Consider the following 21871-nt stretch of genomic DNA (forward strand, 5'->3'; position numbering starts at 1 on the left):
GGTAATAGTGCCAGATAAGCTGCAGACAACAGCACTAGGTACTGCATCCAAAGAAAGTACTGGCCATCAGCGTGAAGATGGCCAGGTGTCAGTTGTCCCCAGGTTGTTTGCTAGAGCATTTACCTGTCACTGAAACCATCAGGGGCAGTCAGCTTGTCTGAGACAGTACTATAGATGGGATAGCCCAAGCCCCCTGGCTCAAATCAAGCCAAATCAGGTTGTTCAGGATTATGTCCAAACGGGTTATCAGTATCTTCAAAGATGGAGAGTCTATAACCTCTCCTGGCACTCCGTTACAGTGAAGAAAAAAATATTTCTTATGCTCCTATCATTCTTTATTGCAGGACAGATGGTTTCTTAGTACCAGTCTGCCATTTGGGCGATGGTCTATCCACTGGGCAAGGATGATCTCAGTAACAGGTACCTTTGGTATGCAGGTCATCTGGCCTGGAGTGCCAGACTGTCTGGGTCACTCAAAGGTTGCAGACTGCAGGTGATCCTGAGAGTCTAGGGAAGGTCAGAGATGTGAGACAGTCCATGCATTTCTTGACCTATCCAAGCTTACAGAAACGAAACTCATTGCACTTTTAAATAAAAGTTTCACAAGAGCCTCTTCTCTGTCTGTAGGGAAACTGCTAATTTACATCTGAGTAAAAACCATTAGCAAGGTACAGAGGCTTGCTAACAAAACAGTCTTCTAAAGAAGTGTCATTTAAGAACAGGTTCAGTTAAAAAGCAAACTTTAAAGTAAAGCAGATTAGCAGTCATCTGTAACATTTGCCCAACTCTTCTAACCAGATGAGTTCTGAGAGGTTTTCTTTGCAGCAATAACATATCAAAGAGCGCAAGAAAACCGACATACATTTTAAAGAAGGAGCTACTCCCACCACACATACAAAATAGCAGTTGATCCTCTCTTCAGTTCTTCATTTCTGTTCCTTCAGCAGAAACTCCACACACATGGCTCCCTCTGCCAGATAGGACCACATCAGCTGAACACATCTTTGGATCATGGTGCCATTGCTATCTACCAAATGCTTAGTAACGCTTAAATTTAAAAAGTGTCATGCACACAGCATGTGCTCTGTCAGCAAAATCAGCAAAAAGCAGTTTTCTGTTAAGCCACAATGATTAGGGAGCTGGAGCATCTCCTCTGTGAGGAAAGGCTGAGAGACTTGGGACTGTTCAGCTGGAAATGGCTGAGAGAGGATCTCATAACTGTTTATAAATATCTAAAGCATGGAAGTCAAGTCAATGGAGGCACTCTTTTCAGTGGCAAGAAGCAATAAAACAAGGGGCAGTAGGCAGAAACTGGAACATAGGAAGTTCCATACTAACACAAGGAAGAACTTTGTTACTGTGAGAGTGGCAGAGCAGATCTGGGCTGCCCAGAAAGGTTGTGGAGTCTCCTTCTCTGGAGATATTCAAGACCCGTCTGGACATCTTCCTGTGTGTTCAACTGTAGGGCAGAGGTCTACTTAGGAAGGAGATTGGAATCTATGATATCTAGAGTTTCCTTCCAACATCTACAAATGTGATTCAGCCATTAAAACAAACAAACAAACAAACAAAAAAACACCATGAAACAGCTTAGTTACAAAGATGTCCTTTAAGAAGCTTATCTACTGATTTAAGACTCCCTTTATTGCACTTGACCCGGAGATATATGATAGAAGGACTACTGTTCTTCAGAATGAACAGCCATCCTCACATCCCTATCAACCTTGAGTATCATGCAGTATTGCACTAAAGCTACTGTACTCTTTTCACCCTTTTGATCTAAATATCCAAGACATTCTGTTTGTCTGCTAGGTCTTAAATACCAGGATGAATGAACTCCAGCATGCTTTGTTCATCAAGAGCTTGTTTTTCTAGCAGAGAATGTACCAGGTTTCCCATCCTTATAGGAAAAGGACAAGACTAAAACTGACATCTTTGATCCACAAGAATCATCAGTTTTCAAAAAGAGGAAATCAAAGCAAACAGCTGCTTTATGCCACTGTAGGCATCCTGTCCTACCAGACTCAAAATTGCTGCTGCTCTTCGTTATCCTCTTTGCAGGAAAGCTGACAAACTGAGAAGATAGACCCAAGATGCCAATGCTACCCGATATTGCGCATTTCCAGTCAATTTTTCCACAACACTATCGTTTGGCTCTGGTGCAGCAGAAAAACAGGAGAAATCTACTTGGCCCTCTGCTCATATCCATAGCATGCTGTATATATATATATGTAAAGGGGAGCACTTGATGCCAACTTCCTCATGTAGCAGGGAGGGGAAAGGAAGAGATCAAAACTCACCCAGTGCTGCAGATGCCTACTCTAAAAGCTGAACATGTGTAGTCTTCTCAAACTCTGCAAGACAATCATGGAGCATCTTTGCATCATCAAGGCAACACTGACATGGTACCCTGCACTCTCGATTCCCTTCGCTGAGCTGAAACAGAGCAACACGAGTAGCTAGGAGATTACAGCTCTTAGACAACCCGATTCACCCTCTAGTGGCTGACACAAGACCTTGCTTTTGCCTGAAAGCATGCAAAACTAGGTAACCTTAGGGCAGGTGGATTAAGCCCTGTACAAATGAGCACAGCAACACTCCTCAAACACATCAACGAAGACAGATGGTCAAGGATCACATAAAAACCAGTACATAAGTACATGGTACAGAATCACTGCCATGTTGTAAAACAGATCAGTTCCTAGCTCACAGTTGTTTGCCATAACACAGGAAATTAACAAATACGTGGAAGAGAAGACATTATTTTTAACTGTTTTTATTAAATTAACACAAATTACATTCCTGTGTGCCATGTCTGATTGTATAGTTAGATGCATCTCATTCCACCTTAATGATAATTCCAAACAAAAACATGGTGGAAAACAGATAAATCTTGTGATTTCATAGAAATTTAAGACTTCAGCTTAGAAAAAATACATATCTGCTAGGCCACCTAAAGCAAACAAAACTTTTGCTACCTACATTATTTCAGGTTTCCACAATTTTTCTCAGGAAAAGCTAGACAATGCTGACATCATTGTAGTTTTGCCATAAGAAAGGGATTTGGATCCATGAGGTCCATCTGTACCAGCATTCCTGTGGATGAGGGGCATTCTTTGAAGTGAACTTATTGCATTTTCATTTATACTGCTTTGCATAGTCGAGAGGCCTCAGAGCATGAAAACCACATTGTTTCCAAGAGAAACCAGACAGGAAAGCTTGTTCCACTTGCTATCATGAAAACTGGAATCCAAAAAAAGGCTCCCAAAACACACTGTGTAGGTGTCTGCTCCTCTACAGCCCCCCTCCTGGCTACCCTGCATTGGCGCCCAGCATTAAGGTGCGTCATGTACTAGATCTCTCCAGCTGGATTCTCAGAATCAGAAAAATCAAAGTAAACACTAAGTTCACTTTTTCAGCTTTGCGTGCACTACTTGGGAGGATTACACTCATAGAAGCCCTTTGCACAGAGTAAAATGCTTAATGCTTTCTCATTTTGTTCAAGCACAACTACAAAGTTCAAAAATTCAAAAGAAATCCTTTGGACATCTACTTACCTGTTTTTTGGAAAACAGCGTAATAGCTGAGATTGGCAGGTCTAAAAACATTATGTTCCTGAATTACAATGAAATTTGTCCTTTGAAAACCCAAGTCTGAAGTGCTTTGGGAACTGAAAAGTCATGGAGTCTTGTAATAGTGCTTTTCTTCAAGGTGACTCACTGTCTGGATATAGTTACGAGCCAAATAAACAAACAACAAATAAATAAATATATCTTACATTTGTCATGCATAATATACAGGTAATATAATTCAAATTCAAGTTCTGCTAAAGGGACTAAAATGAGATTTCACTGCCTCAAGCCTATGGAACCACTTTGATACCTCTTATTTCCTACCTAAATTTCCTACTTGGGCCACTCAAGTTTTATTTTTGGATCACACATCACTCCATACAAAAAGTTCCCTAAGAGGGCATTTTAATACACAAGCACAGAACAACAGCTTCAGACCCTTCTCCTTCATGCAAATCTTTTCTGAGAGTTCAAACACCCCACACCTCCAGTAAAGACAAAGCATGGTTCACTGTGCTTGCAGGCACCTAAATCACAGGATGTGTAATAAAGTAATTCTGTAAACTTTATGGGTTGCTGCTCTGTTGGGCAGGGCTTAAAGCAAGCTGCAGAGATCCCTAGGATTAACCCTGATGATGTTAACTGACCTGTACTGAATTTGAACAACACTTAAATCCTAAGAGTATAATTAGTGAGGGCCCCCTATCCCCAGATCTTTTAACTATGAAGATGCCAAAAAGCCTGCTCCTTTGCTTGTCTTTCCTGGCCTGGCTTGTCTGCCACACTGGATCAGCTCTGGGTCTTGGCAGTGTGGCTAGTATTTCCTTCGCTGAGTTCTTCTTCTTCTTCTGACCATCAAAAACAAATGACTAACTCCTGTATCTAGCAATTAAGATCACTCACTGTTGTCAGTATTAGCAACCAGAATAAAACATTGGAAATACTCTGCAGATGCATTAAGGAAGGCATCCTCATCAAGAATAGGCATGTTCCACTTCTACAGTATAGAAAGTTTGAGAAACATCGGCTCCTGAAAATGAAGGTAGAGAGACTATGAAGTTTGTGAGATCAGATGGGTTACCTATGGTCTAGCAATAAGACACAGGCATTAATTCCTGACTGGAAAAAGATCTTTACTTTGACTTATGGGTCATCCCTTGTTCTGAAGTAGACATGCAGATAGGTATTTCCACCATGACACTAAGACTTTTTTTCTTTTTTTCTTTTTTTTTTTTTGAATGTAACTGAAGAGATACACGTGAACTTTTCTATATTAATAAAGACTTGAGAACACCATTCATAAGAATAAGCAGGTTTGGGAGATGGTTACTTACTGGCAATGTTCATACTGAGATTGTTACAAACCTGCACAAAAAGCTTACGACTTTAATTAAAAACAATACAATCTGGAAAGTTTTTAAAATGGAATTTCATTCAGTCAGATATTTATGTACAACAATAGACTAGTGTGAACACAAAGTACTATTTGGCCTCAAGTCCAGAAATCACTTTCAGAGCAAATGTTGTGGTAGGGGATGTTCATACGAAGCAGGAAGTGGATGCATTCAAAGGCGGTGGACAGAAGCTGGCTTTTCTCAGTGATCACTTTTTCAGGACATCACAGCAAAAAATACTTCCAAGTTCACTTAGGTAACTGTATGACATGATATTAGGAAATGAAATTTCTCTAAGCCATCTTCTGTCCGTTGTTAGCATATGTTCCATGGAACAATGCAGGAAAAAAAGCTCAAGGAGAATTCAGAAGTGCAGCAGTCTTAGAGTCAGGGGCTTGATGGTAGCTGGTCTACAGACAGGCAGGGCCTTAGAAGCACACAGCAAATGGATGGGTCACATTTTAGTTACATCTGTTTTTAGATCCTGGTAAACGGATTTGTGGGCTCATGCTTTGCCCACAAAATAGCAGCCAGAAGATTTGGACACAGAAGAGGGTCAGTAGGCTGCACGGAAACCAAAGTCTTTGTCCCTTTGACAGAGTAGTTCCTGAACAAACTCCTATGTCACATGATTGAGTCCATTCCTTTCTGGTTGTAGGCCAAACCAATTTCAAGTCCTAGACTACTCCAAGCTTGCCAGCACTTGATACACCAATACATGCCAAGGCAGCAGCTGTTTAGAGGGCAACCACAGAGCAGAGTGTGTCAGAGGAATAGCCTTTCACACAGCCCACAAAACTGAAAACAACTACAGATTTCAGATGCCTGTTTTGGAAGCGATCCAGTCTCGATATGCAGTCACTCGTGTGTACACTCCTGGTTTATCAGCCTTGCCACATTCATCACCCCAGCTCACTATTCCCACGAGATACCAGATTCCTCTGGAATTTGCATGCACCAGTGGCCCACCAGAATCACCCTAAAGAGAAAAATGTCAGCGGACAGGAACAAAAAGCAAACAACATTCACTTCACTAATGCAGAGAGCATCATATTGTTATGTTACAATGGACAGATACTTTTCTCTAGATTACAGCTATAAATTAACCTCTGCATGCTTTACTGAGAAGACAGGGGCTGATAGCCTGTATCTAACACAGTCTCTTCTATTCTAGACCATTACATCTGCATTCTCTCAAAAGTATACTATAAAAAAACAACAGTAAGCATGTAAGTGCAGATCACAACCTAGAAGCAGTGAAGCTCTTAATTTACATCTTAAGGTCTTGAACCCCATAAACAAAAGAGATACCATGGTAGAATCTTAATTATTTCTGATTTTTAGGAAAAGTCACTTTCCATCCCACCCTATTTCCTTCTTACTTAAGATGAGACTTACCTGGCAAGCATCCACCCGTCCCTCTAAGTATCCAGCACACAACATTCCTGGTGTTATTGCTCCAGCATACACTTGTGGTCTATTACAAACCGCAGTGCTAATAATTTTTACTTCTGCTTGTCGAAGCTGATTAACACTAGGGCCTAGAAGGAAAAGTAATATTAGACTTAGCAGAGTACTCAATCTAAGATATGCAAGGATTAAGAGTAGCCAGGCTTTCCTACAGCCTTCCTGCCATTGCCTGAAGAATGTCTAAAGAAAGTTATTTTTGCCTGATGTTTTTCAGCTACTCATCCCAAACACAACTGCTCCCTATCTTCCACTCTCAACAGATGCTCTTTAACATAACAGGCAAAGGGATTTTTGTACATTTCAATGTTCAAATCAACAATTGGCTATATATACCATGGTGTATCTTTAATGCCACTGGAAAGACCCATTTGATTAACCGCAAAGCAACCATTTGACCATTACTGTACATGTCAAGAGTCTATCATGAAATACAGCTTATAGTTCAAATTACTCTCCTACTAATAGAATTACAGTCTCATCATCTCTAATCTCAGTGACATTGGCCAATTTGAATGAAGCTCATTTGAGCTGTTTGATGAACTGAAGCTTGAATTAGGATGGAAGAGAGATTAACCGAGGAAAATTTATGATAGATCTGTGACAGACATAACTGAAAGGTTTGTCTTAGCTCAGGTCAGAGGACTAGGCCTGTGAGAATGGACAACAGAATGTATTCGATCACTTCAGTGCATACAGCAACAAAAAAGCAGCTCTTAATCCTATAAAGCTATCCTGCAGGAGTTTTTCCCATATTCCAAACCACTGATCAAAACAACTCCAACAAACTAAGTCCACCAGTGCAAAACAAATAAAAATCATAAAATCAACAGCAGTCTTCTTAGATGCGTGAGGGGCAAGGAAGCCTCCACAGGGAGTAAAGAGACACTCACCATCATTCTTCAAAGCTCCCCAACCTGAGACAAAACAGGAAGTATTATCCCGTAATATGTAAGATGCTTCAGGAAGACAGACACTGTGCACATCACTTGTGAACTCAATAGAGGAGGCAAGTTCCACAAGAGCTATATCATACTCATGATCAGGGACAAAGCCATCGTATTTTTCATGAATGATAATTCTTCGGACATATTTTCTCTGTTTTGGAGGTCTCAACAGAATTCCAAAGCTGGCAGTCCATCTCCGAGGTTCTCTTTCTCTGAAACACATTGGCAATTATGTCACAAGCACACAAAAAAAGATTTCCATAGAAACAAAGCTTTCTGTTTAAGAAAAATGTCACATGGTCAGGACTGTCTACAGAACAGAGAAGAGCCGAGCTTCATTGTCTTCCAGCAGATAAAGGCATTAGTGGTTCATGAAAAGTCAGAGTAGATTTATCAGAGCAACCTGAAGTTGTAGGTCCTACAGGATCAGAAGGGTGCTAATAACTTACCCTTTAAAGCAGTGGGCTGCAGTCACTAGCCACGTATTACTGATCACCGACGCACCGCAGTAATGTGTCCCATCGAGCTGAATACTAGCCTGCCATGGCCATTCTCCATCCCGTGCACGCTGTCCATCAGTTATTCTTTCCACTCCTGTGAAGGAGAATGCCTCCTTTCGTATTCCACAGACTGTCAAAAAAAAAAAAAAACAAAACAACAACCAAAAAAAAACCAACAAAGGCAGCTCTGTTAGCTGATAGAGGAAACCCAGGGTCTGCCTGTTGGGCAGGCCCATATGGCTGCTGGCACAGGCACAACAGGGCAGAGCTGCCAAGAGACAGCCTCCACCTAAAGCAGTGCCTTCAAGAGCAGAGCATTCGGGTGGTGTGGTCACAAGGGTCTCAGGATAGATATGATGTAAACAAAGATTGGTAAAAACATAACTAGTTGCCAGACACACAAAGCAGTGTGAACTTCCACGGCAATGGAAGGCTGTATACCAGACTGTTTATTTTCTCCAGTAAGTTTTTTCTACTCCATTGAAAAAAGTCAGATCCAAACAAGAAATGACTTAAACACAAAAAGCTCGTGTGAAACATGCTGAATTCCCAAGACAGTGGTAGGCAGAGGTGCCACAGGTCTCTAGTTCTCAGAGACCCTTTGTAACAGCTGAGAAGGTACTGATTCTGTTTCCATGTTTCCAGAGAAACTATAAGACCTCACTGGAGAGCATAAAATGGTAGAAAGACTCAGAATCTGTCCCTCTCCAGGACTACTTCACTGCCTTGCTCTCACAGTGGACAGCTTTCCTCTCTCCCATCCTCTGGTCTTTTCCTTGAAGATTGCAAGCTTTAAGCTCCCAACTCTATTGCCAAAATTTTGCAGGGAAGAGAGGGTGGAATGGAAGACATTTTGGAAGGAATAAGGCAGCTTCTACACATGGTGACAGGTAGCTCAGACAGACAAATAGCTCACTTCCACTTCTGTGTTTGGCACAGCTATGCAGCACCTCTGACCCTCCTGCAAGGCCCAAAGATGAATAATCAGCAAGAAGACATGAACTCTGTGCAGGGTAGAAGACAACAGCCCTTCTTTTGCAAACATTTACTGTTAGTGGCAAGAGAAGAAAGGAATGATGAATTCATGAGTAGTCTAAGAGCTACTTTGCCAGCAAAATACTGGGAGTGCTGTTTGCTGTTATACCTGTAGAGACAACAGCTTACCAGCTTAGGGCAGAGGCAGGAATGAATGCATATATGATGAAGCAAAGTTCTAAACAAGGGCTTTGTAAGCAACAGATTCTCTTGTAGAAGAAAAGATCTGGCACGACCATTTTCAGAGAAAGCTAGGGCTTTCCTTGGGCCTACATGTATGGAATGTTTGGAAGATGCAACTTGGACAACATTTTAATGCTCTGATTTTTCAGTCTTGCTAGTTTTATTGGGTATCAGTCACTCATCCAAAAAGATTTTCAGCTCACAACAACTGCGGTCCTTGTGAAAATTTCACTGACAGCAACTCATCTACTTACCGCAGCCAAAACTAAAGCCCACCATCAAGTTGGAATGCCTAACTGTGAACACTGCAGAGCAAGCAAAACTCCAAAAAGAAAAACAAAAAGAGCTAAAACCTTCTCTGGCTCATGAATTACCTATTGTTCTAGTAGCTTAAAAAAGTTATTTTTCAACTTGCATCTCAAGTATAAAAATCTTACAAACACTGAACTGATGGCACTAAGTCCCTTGATGATTTCTATAAAACATTTGTACTTACAGTTGTTTAAAAGGTTATCTCCGTTCTCCTTATTCAATTCTGAAATGAAAAACAAAGAATGCAGTGAAGATATTTCACATTGTTATGTGAAATCTATATGAGATCTAAGACAGACTCCCTGTATCCTGCAAACAAATGAAATTACTTGTATTGCTGCTTGTAGTAACAGTATGGTAAAAAGGGTAATTTACTCTACTGAATAAGTTCTATTATGCTTCTGTTCCTCACTCAAAGTGCAAGGCCAAAGGGTGCATTTTTCTTGTCTTAACTCAAAGCTAAAAAAAAAAAGAAAAAAACAGTAGTTGACTAAATAGGCTCAAATAACATCTGCATGTGCTGGAGCCTATGCTATACTAAAGCCTATATGCATATGTTCACATTTATTATGGCAAAGTGGTCACAGATCCTCAGTACTGGGCTTGGCTGGAGCTAAACTGCAATGTTATTGATTTCTTCCCTACAAAATCGCCCGCTGACAGATTCTGGTGGTAAACAATGACAGACTCTTGTGACAGGATTACTGTACAGGGAATGTTTGGTTATTAATGCTTGCTACAGCAATCTGGCAAATATGCAAAGGTAATGACAGATGATGGAGAAAGGAACCATCTCAGCTTTGCATTTTTCAAATAGCTTGAGGACTCCACATTTCAGAACCTGGTAATACAGCTTCCTCTCCAATTCACTGTGTGCCTTAGCAAGGTAATTTGTGAACCTGGGTTGCAAAGTTGGGTCTTTTCTCAATGAATCACATTGGCCTGCTGTATCAAAGCCAGGTCACACACAGAGCACTTCTGATGCATAGAGCAGACTTCGCACATGTATATAAACCGGGTATTAGTGTGCTTTAGCTCTCTTAATGCTACTACTTCTTTCAGGTTCCTGGGCTGTCAGCCGCTAAGGCAATATGGCTTGCCCATACCACAACTCTGAGAAAGGAAAAGAAGAAAACAGAAATTGCATATATTTGCACAGTGAAGTGAAACTCATTATGCTGAAATAGCAAAGTATGAGGAACAAATTCCAAGCTATAAACACAAACCTAAGCCACTTGCCTGTGAGTTTAATGGTAGACTGGTCAACATTCAAGAACGTTGAGCTTATTTCAAGCCTTCTACGTAACACACTGTTGACATGACTCCAGCTTGTTGCCTTACTGTCAGCTGAGGGAAATTTAAATACCAGAGCAACAGATACAAGCACTCCACCAGGATCTGGGCTGCAAACCAACATAAACAAAGTGGTGTCATCTCTTTGCCCACTAAGCCTCTGTGTCCAGCTTTGTGATGTCTGCTTTCTTTATATAAGAACAGGTCTGGTCTGCACTGATGTGCAGAATGAATAGCATAGCTGTGCATAAGCAAGGTAGGATGACATATGTCAGCAGGCAGCAGAAGGCCTGGTTCATACTATAGCAGTGATCAGAGAGAATCTTCTGGGAGGAGAGGAAGGTTCACTCCCCCTAGTGTCTATGCAGCTTAGCCTAGACCTACAGAAATTAAAAAGGCCTTCTGCTATTCCTTTACGCTTAAGTAACTTGTCAGTTTATGAGAAAGTTCCTTTGGATCCAGAGAAAAAAATCTCAAAAGTTTGCGTTATCAGAACAAGGCATGATCACTTAATATCAATAATAAAATATGAAGCCCAATGCTTTAGACTAACAGTCTAAAGGAAAACCAACAGAAACCTAGAGGCAAAGACAGCAGAGATGCAGGTAAGCTGACAGTGCTCAGGTGCATGAGATAAGGTGTCTCTAGTGAGAGTTTAGAGGCAGTGCACTGTTCAGTCAGCCTAAAAAGTAAAGAGGTTGCTTGAAGTCTAGGTCCAAGATTTTATAATTTCAGTTAATACAGAGTATGGGAGGTTTACAGAAGAAGCCAGCAGTGGAAAAAAATGTCGAACATCTTAAAGAAATAACCATGTAGGCACAGGTCAAAGCAAGAGAGACTTTCTGCATGATCCACTAGTGGTAGGACAAGGAGGAACAGTTTTGAAAAAAACAAAGGGAGACTTAGGCTAGATGACAAGAGGAAATTCTTTACACAGAGGGTGTTGAGGCAGTGGAATATGTTGTCCAGAGAAGCTGTGGATGTCCCATCTGAGAGATGTTCAAGGCCAGGTTGGATGGGGCAATGGACAGACTGATCCAGTGGGTGGCAACTCTGCCCACAATAGGAGGCTGTGCCTGAGTGGTCTTTAAGGTACCTTCTAATCCAAGCCTTTCTATGATTCTAAGAGAGTCCCAAAGTGCTGTGGAAAAGGACATTTGCAGGAAGCATGGCATTCTTTGCTGTCCAGGGAAAAATATTCCACAGCAGTTTTGGGCCTTACAGAAATGTAACTACTCCAAACCCAAATCATGTGACAAAGAGGGAAGTAATGGTTCTTACCACTGACAGAAATACATAACTACTGCATGGAGAAGGGAGACTTAAGGTCTCACAGAACCTCCATATCCATGTGCCCCCACTTGCCTCCTTTCCTCTCTCTGCAAATATCTCACACTGGAATATATTCCTTCATATCTTTGCAGAAAGGGGAGAGAATAGTCATCTCCTGCTGAACACCATGGTGGGGGGGGGGGGGGGGGGGGTGTAAGTACCAGCTTGAGTTTCTACAGAAAACATGATGTGGAAAAAAAGAGCTGGATCACTCAAGTGCTTAACTAGCAGTGAAGGCTGGGATCACCTAACAATTCATTTACTGCATCCCAGCCACAAAGAGCTGGTGTTCAGGTGATCAATCTGCAGAAGTATAGGGCTAGTCTTCTCTTCCTTGCTGATCTCTGAAGTAGCCTAAGCCATCACAGATGTTGAAAATTCTGAAGGAAAGTGACAACAAGCCAAGACTTAAGATATCCAGCTGGCATGATCCAAGCATAAGCAACCATGGACGTACCCCGTGGTCAAGGGGGTAGGAAGAAATCATATTTATCACATTTCTGCTTGTTCCTGACCTTCAATTACTTACCTTAGAGCGACAACATGGGATCTAACGTACTTGCGGCTCAGAAAGGACCCCTTAAATACTCTATACATCTGTTAAAGGAAAAGAGTATATCAAAATACACCTGTAATACATGCATCCTCTCAAACTGAAACAGTCTTGTGAACCCCTAAAACACAAAAACTGCCTTTAGAGCCCCATCTCTACACCAGAGCTACTGCTGAACTTCCATTGGAGACTGCAGAATAAAAATAAATGATGAGTTAGCAAATTCTGCTCTCTGTTCTACTCTCTGGGCACCTTTTCAACTACATCGTTGCTGGAACAGACAGCATGCATGCTTACTATCTGCTTGCACACAGCAAGGCCTCTTTACCACTACAGTAGTATTTAAAAGACAAAGCTGACAAGTTTGTAGTGAAGCAGAGAAGAACTCCTTGTATAATTCCTCCTTCCTGAATGCAGAGACAGCAACAAGGAATTTAACACTCCCTGTTGAAAGCTAGAGTCAGAAGATGACTGGGGAGGATATAAAGATGACTGGAAGATGACTAAGAAGGTTGTATAGAAGACTGAGTCAGATTCTTTTCAGTGGTGTCCAGTGACAGGACAAGAGGCAATAAGGATGAACTGACTGATTCTATGTTTCTACAATCTGGGGAGAACTTGTCCTGAAGCAAATCACATAATAGCTCCCAAGAAGACATGCAATCCCGACTTTCTGATTTAAATAAGTTACCAGGATTTCTTTTGCTATTTTTGTCCGTATAAGCCTTTCTTACTGTATTTTGTACATCTTAGAAGTACATTTTTGCCTCTTTTCTGTATCATCTTGGTTTTCTGGTGTCTTTGCTGAAAGGAAAAGAATGCCAAGCAACAGTTGCTGCCAGTATGCATATGCAGGGCAAACAACCTCTTACAGCTCTAGTTTTACACCCTATACAGACCCAATCGGAACATTACATCACAGCTTTAACTGTTCCTCTGCTGTGCAGTTGAGCTTTTAGTTACTGATTTCCACAGTATAGCCCTTATTTAATAGGGATGACCTGCTGTTTTAGTGCCCAGCTCTCTAAGTTCAATAAGTAATAGCACTGGAATTGCTAGGGTAAAATCCACATCACCAGCCAGCAAAGAACATCCTCCACCTGTTGAATGCTATTCCTGCACTGATTGCATAATCAAGATGCCCATGACTGCTTCCAAATCCTCCTTGATTTGGTGTGAGGGTGCACAGGATCATTCACTGCTCTCTGTGCAAGTCCTGTGCAACTGTGGCAAAACCACTAAGCTCCTAATAGTAGTTAGGCATCTAACTTCTGATTATTTCTAAGAGAACTAAACAATACTGATAAGCTCAGCCTTGATCAGATCGTGCTGTTTTTTCCATCCACCCTAAGCAGCAAAACCACTACCAAGCTACCTCTAAATGATTTGGAAAGGTGGGTACCATAGAAAAATTGCAAGGCATGCAGACACCATGATGCTGAGAGCCATATGCATGACAAACTCTCAGTAGAGCTCTTCCACCCCAGCAATCTCCCCTATTTCCCAAGCATTTAAAATTTAACCTTGTCACTGTCAGTTTCTCTGTTGGCAGTAGCAGACTGGGTTAGTCTCAATTACACTACTAAGCACAGGTAAATGGCAAAGCCAGAGAACAGACTCCACTTACTCCAGTGTTTATTTCTCCTACCTTTTGGCACTGGAATACCCTAGTATAGTCTATATAATCTAGGTACATGAGCATGAAACTCAATCACTCCCTGACTCTTATTTCCAACCACACAACTGTAGGACTCTTCACCACAGGCAGGTAGAGACAGAGAAAAAACTTAGTTTACCATGGTTTCAATCTCCTGGCTCAGGTATCTGAACTCCTCCGTCGTTTGCCTTCCATACTGAAGGTCATATGGGACATTGGTGATAAGGAAAGTTGCATTGTAATATCGGTCCTGATCTACTTAAGAGAAGAAAAGTTGCTTTACTCCTTCAGTACAAATCAGACATGCATAGTTCTGTGCAGAGCATGGCACAAGACTCCCAGGCTCTGGTTGCGACACTATCAGCTGTGGCCAAACTCTTGCCCAGTGAGGCAAGGGGGATGTGGGACATCTTGTCGCACCACACAGCTCAGGACTTATTTCCACCCTTAAATCCATCCCAAGCAGCTCTAAATTACATCTACTACAAACCTTCTCTGAGGACCATCAGATTAGATGCCTTCTGGCATGTCCCTGCCCCTCAGAGGCAGGTGGCCCTCCCAGAGCGGTTCGCATTCATTCAGCAGCTGGGTCAAGTTTAAAAATCTGTCTCTCAGGTGAATGGCCGATGGCCTTTACAATACAAAATTAGTAAAAAGCTTCTTTCAAAAATAAGCTGCAGCTCTGCCACTACATTGTCTAGCACCCTACGGTTATCCATAGCCTCACTGAATCTTGGTGAACAAAGACAGCAATACAGCTAGTTCTGTCACAGCAGGAGTTAATTTCAAAACTCCTCACAGTAGTAGACTGGGAACAGAGTCCTTGGCAATGAGGACTCCAGAAAACCCAAACCTCTGTCCTTTATCTTTCTGTAACGTTGTACCAGATTGTTTCTGCAAAAACCTTGTTCAAGACCAAGATTACTACGCATACATCCCCTGAGTGTTAAGACACTTCTGGGCTTACACATAACACACAGTTCTTGCCTAACCATGGATAACAGTGGAGGTAGCAGGGCAAGACAAACTGAAGAATGGACAAACTTTAAATCCCCATTCAAGTAAGCGATATTTTAAGTATTCTTGCAGGATTTACGATTAATGCAGGAGTTTAACAGGATCTACTAAGTTCTCATGAAGATTCTATACCCACAGGGGATTTCATAATTAAATCACTGGGCAGGACCTACAATAGCAAGTGAAACACAATAGATACTCAAGACAACAAAATGATGCACTTACAATGGCACAAAAAATAAGTAATCAAGCCAATGATGAGGGCCAGACCAATTATCACTGACACAACGATGACGGCTGTCTTCCACGGCTTCACATTCCTCCCTCCTGAGTCCATCTGAGTCAATATCTGCATTGGAAAAGAAAATATGTAAAAATTCAACTCTGTTAGAAACACATTAGCAGATCCTGAGCTTAATTAAGCTCACCGACACGAACTCACAGAAGCAGGTTGGAAAGGCCCCTGAATGCTAGGGGTCTGAACTTCTCAAACAAGCTCCCATTAGAGCGTGTTTCCCCAGGCTTTATCAGGTTTTTAGTATCTCCAAGAACAGAGATCCCATAGCCTCTCAGGATCCTGGTTCAGTTTGTAATCCCTCCTCACAGCAAAAGCTTTTTTACTTGTATTTAGTAAGAATCTCCTGTGTTCCAACTTGCCTTCATTACCTCACATCGCCTCTGAGAAAAGCCTCAGGTATAGTGCAGGTATCTCTAGTAGAGACAATTTCCCATCAAGAAATATTACCCAGATATCAAGTGCAGTTGGCTGCCCAGGCAGGTGCTTAAACTGAACTTGACTGTAATAATTCATGGCTGATGTGTTAACTTCTGCACTTTGGGATATAAGAGATGCAATAAAACACAGTTTTGAGTTGTTACTCAAAATGTACTCATTGTTATGAGTAGTAACACATGTTGGTCTCCTACTGGGTTTGGGTTTCTTCTCACCAGAAGCATGCATACATTGTAAGAGACAGTGTTGTGGCTCCTGCCAGACAATCTGACAGAGAGAAATATCTACTAACATGTCAGTACATGGCAACAAGACCCAGTCTTAGTGACGCACTAAAAGTCAACAACAGACCTTTGAAAAGGTGAGTAAGGTTCCCAACATGTGGATAAAGGAAGAATGAGCCTTTTCCTCCCGTTTATTTCCTCTTGTGCATCAGTAGGCAAGAGAACACTAGGAAAACTGCATTTTTGCAAATGTCCTCAGTAGTGTTGCTGTACAACGATGCAAAGCCTTAACTGCAGTTATTTCAGAACCCTAGTAGTTCTACAGTCTGCTATGCACTTGTTGTCAAGCCATGCATTGAGTCTCTGCATTGTGGTTGGCATTAGTACAAGTTGTTAGAAGAACATGTGGAATAATTCCTCAAGGTGACTGAAGTGAAACACAGCCATAGCAAGCTCTTAGCTGACTAGTCACCATACTGTTTTATTACCACTAAACCACGTTTGCATTTGCTGTGGGTCAGACACACTTGATGTTATACTCCCCCTTTTCAGGCCTTTGGCACAGTCATTTCTGAACAACACCCAAGAAGACAAGAGCAGTAATGAGCAGACAGGCAGAGAGACGGAGGGTTCACATGTTTTCTCACTATGAGGTGACAAGGCAACACAGTGAAAGCAAAAATGAGCCAGGAGAGCAGGATAACAGCAAAACCTGCCAGTGGCTTAAGACGTGCACTCAGAGGACAGACCAGCAGTGTAGGTAAAGGCACAATGCACAAACCTATGACAGCAAAGAATAGTGAAGTCAGGGGAGAGTGAATGGAGTTCTACACTCTGCCTTAAGGGTGAGAAAGTTGAGCAAAGCTATGAGGAACACAGGGCAGGAAACACAAATCAGGAAAAGAAAAAAATTGGTAGAGCCACAAAAGAAGCTGACGTCTTCACACAGAGGTGTTCAGCAAGAGAAGGGTAGTTGGAAACAACTCACACAGTAATCTCCTCACCCGAAAGTTTGGTTTTAGCCAGTGAGTGTTGGTGCGTATCCCAGACTTTCTTAAGAAGGGAGGCAGAAAAGTTTCTATGCTCTCAAACAGGTGGTGTTAACTGCTAAGTTTTACTGCAGAAGTTTTCTGCAAATGTACCTGTCCTTACTAGACAGGCTTAGTTCCTGTTGGAAGGTCTGTGCAGAGCAGATTGTAGAGCATGTGAGAGCTGCCTCAAAGTCTGAGCTAGTCAGGATTGCTTTCTATGGAATCTCCAAATTGCAGTGGCACATAGTATTCAGTCCTACAAAAATAGTTTAAAGGAAGCACTTCAATATATTTCTATATTTATATAAGTTGTTACTTTGTATATGAACATACAAACTAAAGCAGAAACACGTCTTCAAATCCCAGTTTCCTCTCTTTAGAAGGATGCTCTTTTTTTCACCTTGCTAAAGAAAGAACTGGGACAAGAAAAATCGCTTTTGGGTGAAAATGCCCACCACCTCCTCAAGTATATAGCTGCCAGTATATATCCTTTAGCTGGGCAGCTCAGGTGCAGGACCTAGCTAAGCAGCATCTATCTTTTCTATTCACTTCAGCAGCAGACCTGTTGGTTACCAGCTGTGCAAAGGCATGGGGAAGGAAAAGCTCTCCTGTTTAGAGATTTGTAAGAAATACTCAATCTTTTGCCATCCATTCCAGGAATCAGACAGCAGAGAAAAGATGGCCTTATTTGTCCCAAAAGCACCTATAATCTTTGAAGAAAAGCTTGAGTACAGGCAACACTAAGCATGTACTTCTTGCACTGGAGCAGCACATGCCAAGGCTGACTACGGTGTTAGGAAGAGCCAGTTCTTGTTCAGATTATGTCCACTCCGCACATTCAGTCAGTAATCACATATTACGTCACCAACTAGCTCCTTCACTCCTCTAGCCTTTTTGCTATTATATCATGAAGTGCAGGGTTCTCATGCTTTACAAGAATAACCACCTGGTAGGGATTCCTGTGCCTTGGACTGCTGTCTCTGTAGTTAAATAGTTCAGTGGCAGGCGGACCCCTATGTTCAGCAATCAGACTTCTGCACGATCTTCTCTGTGCTTCAGTCACCAAGAAAATTCTGCTCCACCCTACTACACACCCTTGGCTAAAGAAACAGTGACTCCTCTGTGGTGCTGAAGAATGCAGAGGCAGAGATGATCTGATCCCCTTCACTTACAGATGCATCTTTTCCTTATAACATACATTGATATATATTTTTATTATTATTATCTTACTGTCTAAACTACAGCAACCTGCCATTTCATTGTCAGGAGAGAAATCCAAGAGAAATCAGGAAACACCAATACACTTGTCCTCCAGCACAGCAGCCACTCTAATGAGAGCATGAAAATAACCTTAATTCCTCAAAAGTAATCCTTAAGAGATCTCCACTTGGAAGGCTGAGTCCTCCCTGCTCTGAAAACTACCTCCTCACAGTCTATATCAGGAGGCTTTTGGTCTGAACTATACTAGCAAAAAGGTTTCAGAACAAAACTCTTATCTTAGTGAGACTATAAACAAACATCATATCTCCTCTAGCAGTCAGTGCTCATTTAAAACCTACTTCATTACCAAGAAGACCACAATAATCCAGTGACTGTAGCATCTGATGAGCTCTTATCATGGTTCATTTAGGTCTGGTAATGTGAAGTATTATTCTCACACTTTACACAACCTCGCTCCGCTCTGCACCAAAGAAAGCATGTTGATGACTAAAAAGTTATTACATATGAAAAAAAAGCCATCTAAACGAACTTTGGAAATACATTAATTCTATATAAACACAGTAAAAGTGTGTTTATACGTATATAACAAGCTCTGATATAGGATATTTAAAAAAAAAAAAGTGAAATGCAGCAAGAAATAAAGCTATATTAATAGTCCCTGACACATCAGAAACACTGAAATTTTACTAGAGTACAAATCTGTTCTTTCTTGCAAAATCAATGAGAGAATGGATAGCATTTCAAGTTGCCATCTCCTCTAGTTGAACTACTGTGTTTTACCAAAAGCCTCAATAACATCAATTCCAAAAAAACTTGATCTTTATTAAATGGAGAACAGTTTAGACAAAGAAAGGAAGTCAAACTGCCCCCTATGTCTTGAGAAAAGGCTCTAGGTGCTGGGTAAGCAGCGAAGGTTGCCCTACTATGTTTTAGGAATCTGCCTTTGATTTTTTCTGATGTCTTAACCTAAGCCTTCATAGCACTTCTCACCTATATTTGCTTTCAAATGGGTCCAACATTTTTTGCTTTTTTCTTTTTTTTTTTTTTTTTAGCAACATGTATTTATTCAAAGTGTTTTGCCAAGTTTGGCACAGAATAAATCATATCAACTCCTCCATTTTGCCATCTGATCTGTTATTGTCTTCCTATAATAAGTTTAGCCCAATCCCTGCTCAATGATATTGCAATACTCCCAGAAAAGAATGTGGTCTGCAAACATGCTGATGAGGGTGTCTCCATACTGAAGTCATGCCCAGTTTTCCATTCTAGGATTCAGGCACAGTCCCACAATCACTCCAATCATTTTTCATAGAAATGGGGGCCTTTCACAAGACAATGGAGCAAACATATCTGCTGGCTCAGTGAGTGCAACATTAAACTACATCCCTGAAGCAACCTTCTTTGGCAGGATAGTTGGGAATGGCAGCAATTAGAGTATGTCTGGTTAACCCCAGGAGACTGGTAGCAAAAGCACATGGCCACACCAACAATGCTAATTCCACTCCCACCTCTGCTATAAGCAATCACATCAATCTAGTGTTTTTATTCTGCTTCTCCCCTTAACTATCTAACTCTGCTAAGGTCTTGTTGCTTCTCAGGAGCTCTCTATAGCTAGGTGAAGACAACAGCTTGTCTTTGCAGCAAGATTGAAGAGCAGCATTTAGCCTCTGGCATGAAGTCTAAGACAACACAGAATGCTGCTCATACAGTCTTCCCTGATTATCTGATCAACTTTGCAATTAGCACAAAACATTTTTGTTGTTCCTTTCTCTCATCCATTTTGTGTATAGCTTTTAGGAGATTTTAAGTTCTTTAACTGTGAGGATAGAGCCTGCCTACCATACTTGTACAACAATCTGTGGGACATAACAAGGCTAACAACTGAAATGAACTTGATTAATAACACATTTTTCTGTAATTCGTTGTCACAGCCAGCATCTTGGGAAAGACTCTCCTGTTCTATAACAAGTTTTAGGAAAATTAGGAAGCTACACACATAAGGACTTTACAGCTTGCACAAAGGTATGAGAGAGGTCGCTATGGTGTAAGGGAAATTAAGTACTTGGCCACTGAATACAATCAGTTTATAATACTGTTCTGCAGCTTCTACATCATTTTATGCTTTGGTCATTGACTACTACCTTACTCTATTAGTTCATCAGTTTCAGAATATAGCAGTAGGTCTCTGGTTTTCAGCTTTTGAAAAGAGATCTGTCTGCCATTCCTCCCCTTTTCACAGTACTCCAGAAGCGAGATACTAGACAAGCAGTTATAGTACCCATGTTTTTTTCCGCCTGATTTTCATTCCAAGATAGGGTGGGTGAAATGGTGTGGTACAAGATCTGGTACACTTCCAAGAGGATTCTGCACATATTAACACTTCACTGACTGCAGAAAAGTCCTCTAAAGTAAACGGAAGCACAAAAAGCTAGTTTTACGACTTCATCCTACTTACCATCTCACACCATGCTGTTAGCAGTTGTGACTGCAACATGTTAACTGCAGCAGCAAGAAGGGTAGATCAGAGTTACAGTGTAGTGAGAGGATTCTCACTTGCCCCCCACATTCCCCTGTGGCTATAAACCACCTTGCCTTATCCCTGTACCACCTTGTAGAGGAGCCAAGGAGTTCTTGGAAAAAAGTGCTTTTTAGGTGAGGAGAAAGGGGGAAGTATAAAGATTACTGATGCACAGAAGGCAGCCCAAATCAGAAGGTAGCTCAGAACTAGAGCCATTCATTCTCCAACCCCCACCTTGGTCAAAGCTCAGAAATTGCCCCCAAAATTCATATACTGTATAGCCATGCTGCACAAACCACCGAGTAGCAAGTCAGATGGCTGTAGCACTCACCTTTGGGTACCAGTGAGAGGTCAGAAAGAGGATCTTTTGTCTGGGAGATGTACCGTCCCGAACTCCACAACACACTGTGCAGCATCTCAGCATAGACTTGAGGCTTTATCGCTTGAATTAGGAAAGAAAGGAGTCATAGGCAAGTCAGAACAAACAAGTCCAGCAAGTCTCAGTGACAGAGGCTTACCCAGTAGCATGATTCCTCCCCTAAAACAATAACAGTACACTTCTTTCATCACACCTTTCATCCAGGAATCCCAAAGCCTTTTCAGAGCATTAACTACACGCCCTGCAACACCCCAAATCAGAAGAGACATGAAAATTTTGTGAGGATATAAAGCTTATTTCCTTCTTTGGCATAATTAAAAAAACAAACCAAAAATTATAGTCAGGATCAGCATAAAAAAAAAAAAATTGCATGTGTTAGAGAGACAGTGTTTAATCTGAGGTCAGACTAAGAGCCAATGTATGTTGATGAAGGCTCAGTGGCATGTGCCCCAGCTGCCTTGAAAAGTGTTGTTTGGCCAGATAAGAACTTGTGTGTAGTTGTT

The 21871-nt window shown here is 41.4% G+C and overlaps 2 protein-coding genes across 15 annotated transcripts in view; both read right to left on the minus strand.

Annotated features, from left to right (window-relative positions):
- The window catches only part of TMPRSS11D (transmembrane protease, serine 11D), a 48375-nt gene extending 45187 nt beyond the window's left edge, over nucleotides 1–3188 (minus strand). Inside the window, exons 1-2 of the mRNA XM_040699757.2 lie at nucleotides 2983–3188; nucleotides 2301–2436 (exon numbers count right to left, since the gene is read on the minus strand). The gene's annotated coding sequence lies outside the window, so the exon portion shown is untranslated. The remainder of the gene's footprint in view (nucleotides 1–2300; nucleotides 2437–2982) is intronic.
- Nucleotides 3189–4983: 1795 nt separating this feature from the next.
- The window catches only part of TMPRSS11F (transmembrane protease, serine 11E), a 44465-nt gene continuing 27577 nt past the window's right edge, over nucleotides 4984–21871 (minus strand). For 9 of the 14 annotated variants that reach the window (XM_025150262.3, XM_025150261.3, XM_046940835.1 and 6 more), the window contains 10 exons: nucleotides 21321–21431; nucleotides 15488–15611; nucleotides 14385–14503; nucleotides 12565–12632; nucleotides 10650–10813; nucleotides 9595–9633; nucleotides 7830–8010; nucleotides 7327–7592; nucleotides 6365–6507; nucleotides 4984–5945 (listed from right to left, as the gene is read on the minus strand). In XM_025150262.3, the coding sequence (XP_025006030.2) occupies nucleotides 5784–5945; nucleotides 6365–6507; nucleotides 7327–7592; nucleotides 7830–8010; nucleotides 9595–9633; nucleotides 10650–10813; nucleotides 12565–12632; nucleotides 14385–14503; nucleotides 15488–15611; nucleotides 21321–21413 (1359 nt within the window). In that variant the 5' untranslated portion in view covers nucleotides 21414–21431 and the 3' untranslated portion in view covers nucleotides 4984–5783. The remainder of the gene's footprint in view (nucleotides 5946–6364; nucleotides 6508–7326; nucleotides 7593–7829; nucleotides 8011–9594; nucleotides 9634–10649; nucleotides 10814–12564; nucleotides 12633–14384; nucleotides 14504–15487; nucleotides 15612–21320; nucleotides 21432–21871) is intronic. The other 5 variants (XM_046940837.1, XM_046940840.1, XM_046940838.1 and 2 more) reach the window with 1 other exon arrangement.

This window comes from Gallus gallus, chromosome 4 (assembly GCF_016699485.2).
Source record: "Gallus gallus isolate bGalGal1 chromosome 4, bGalGal1.mat.broiler.GRCg7b, whole genome shotgun sequence".
NCBI classification, from domain to species: Eukaryota; Metazoa; Chordata; class Aves; order Galliformes; family Phasianidae; genus Gallus; species Gallus gallus.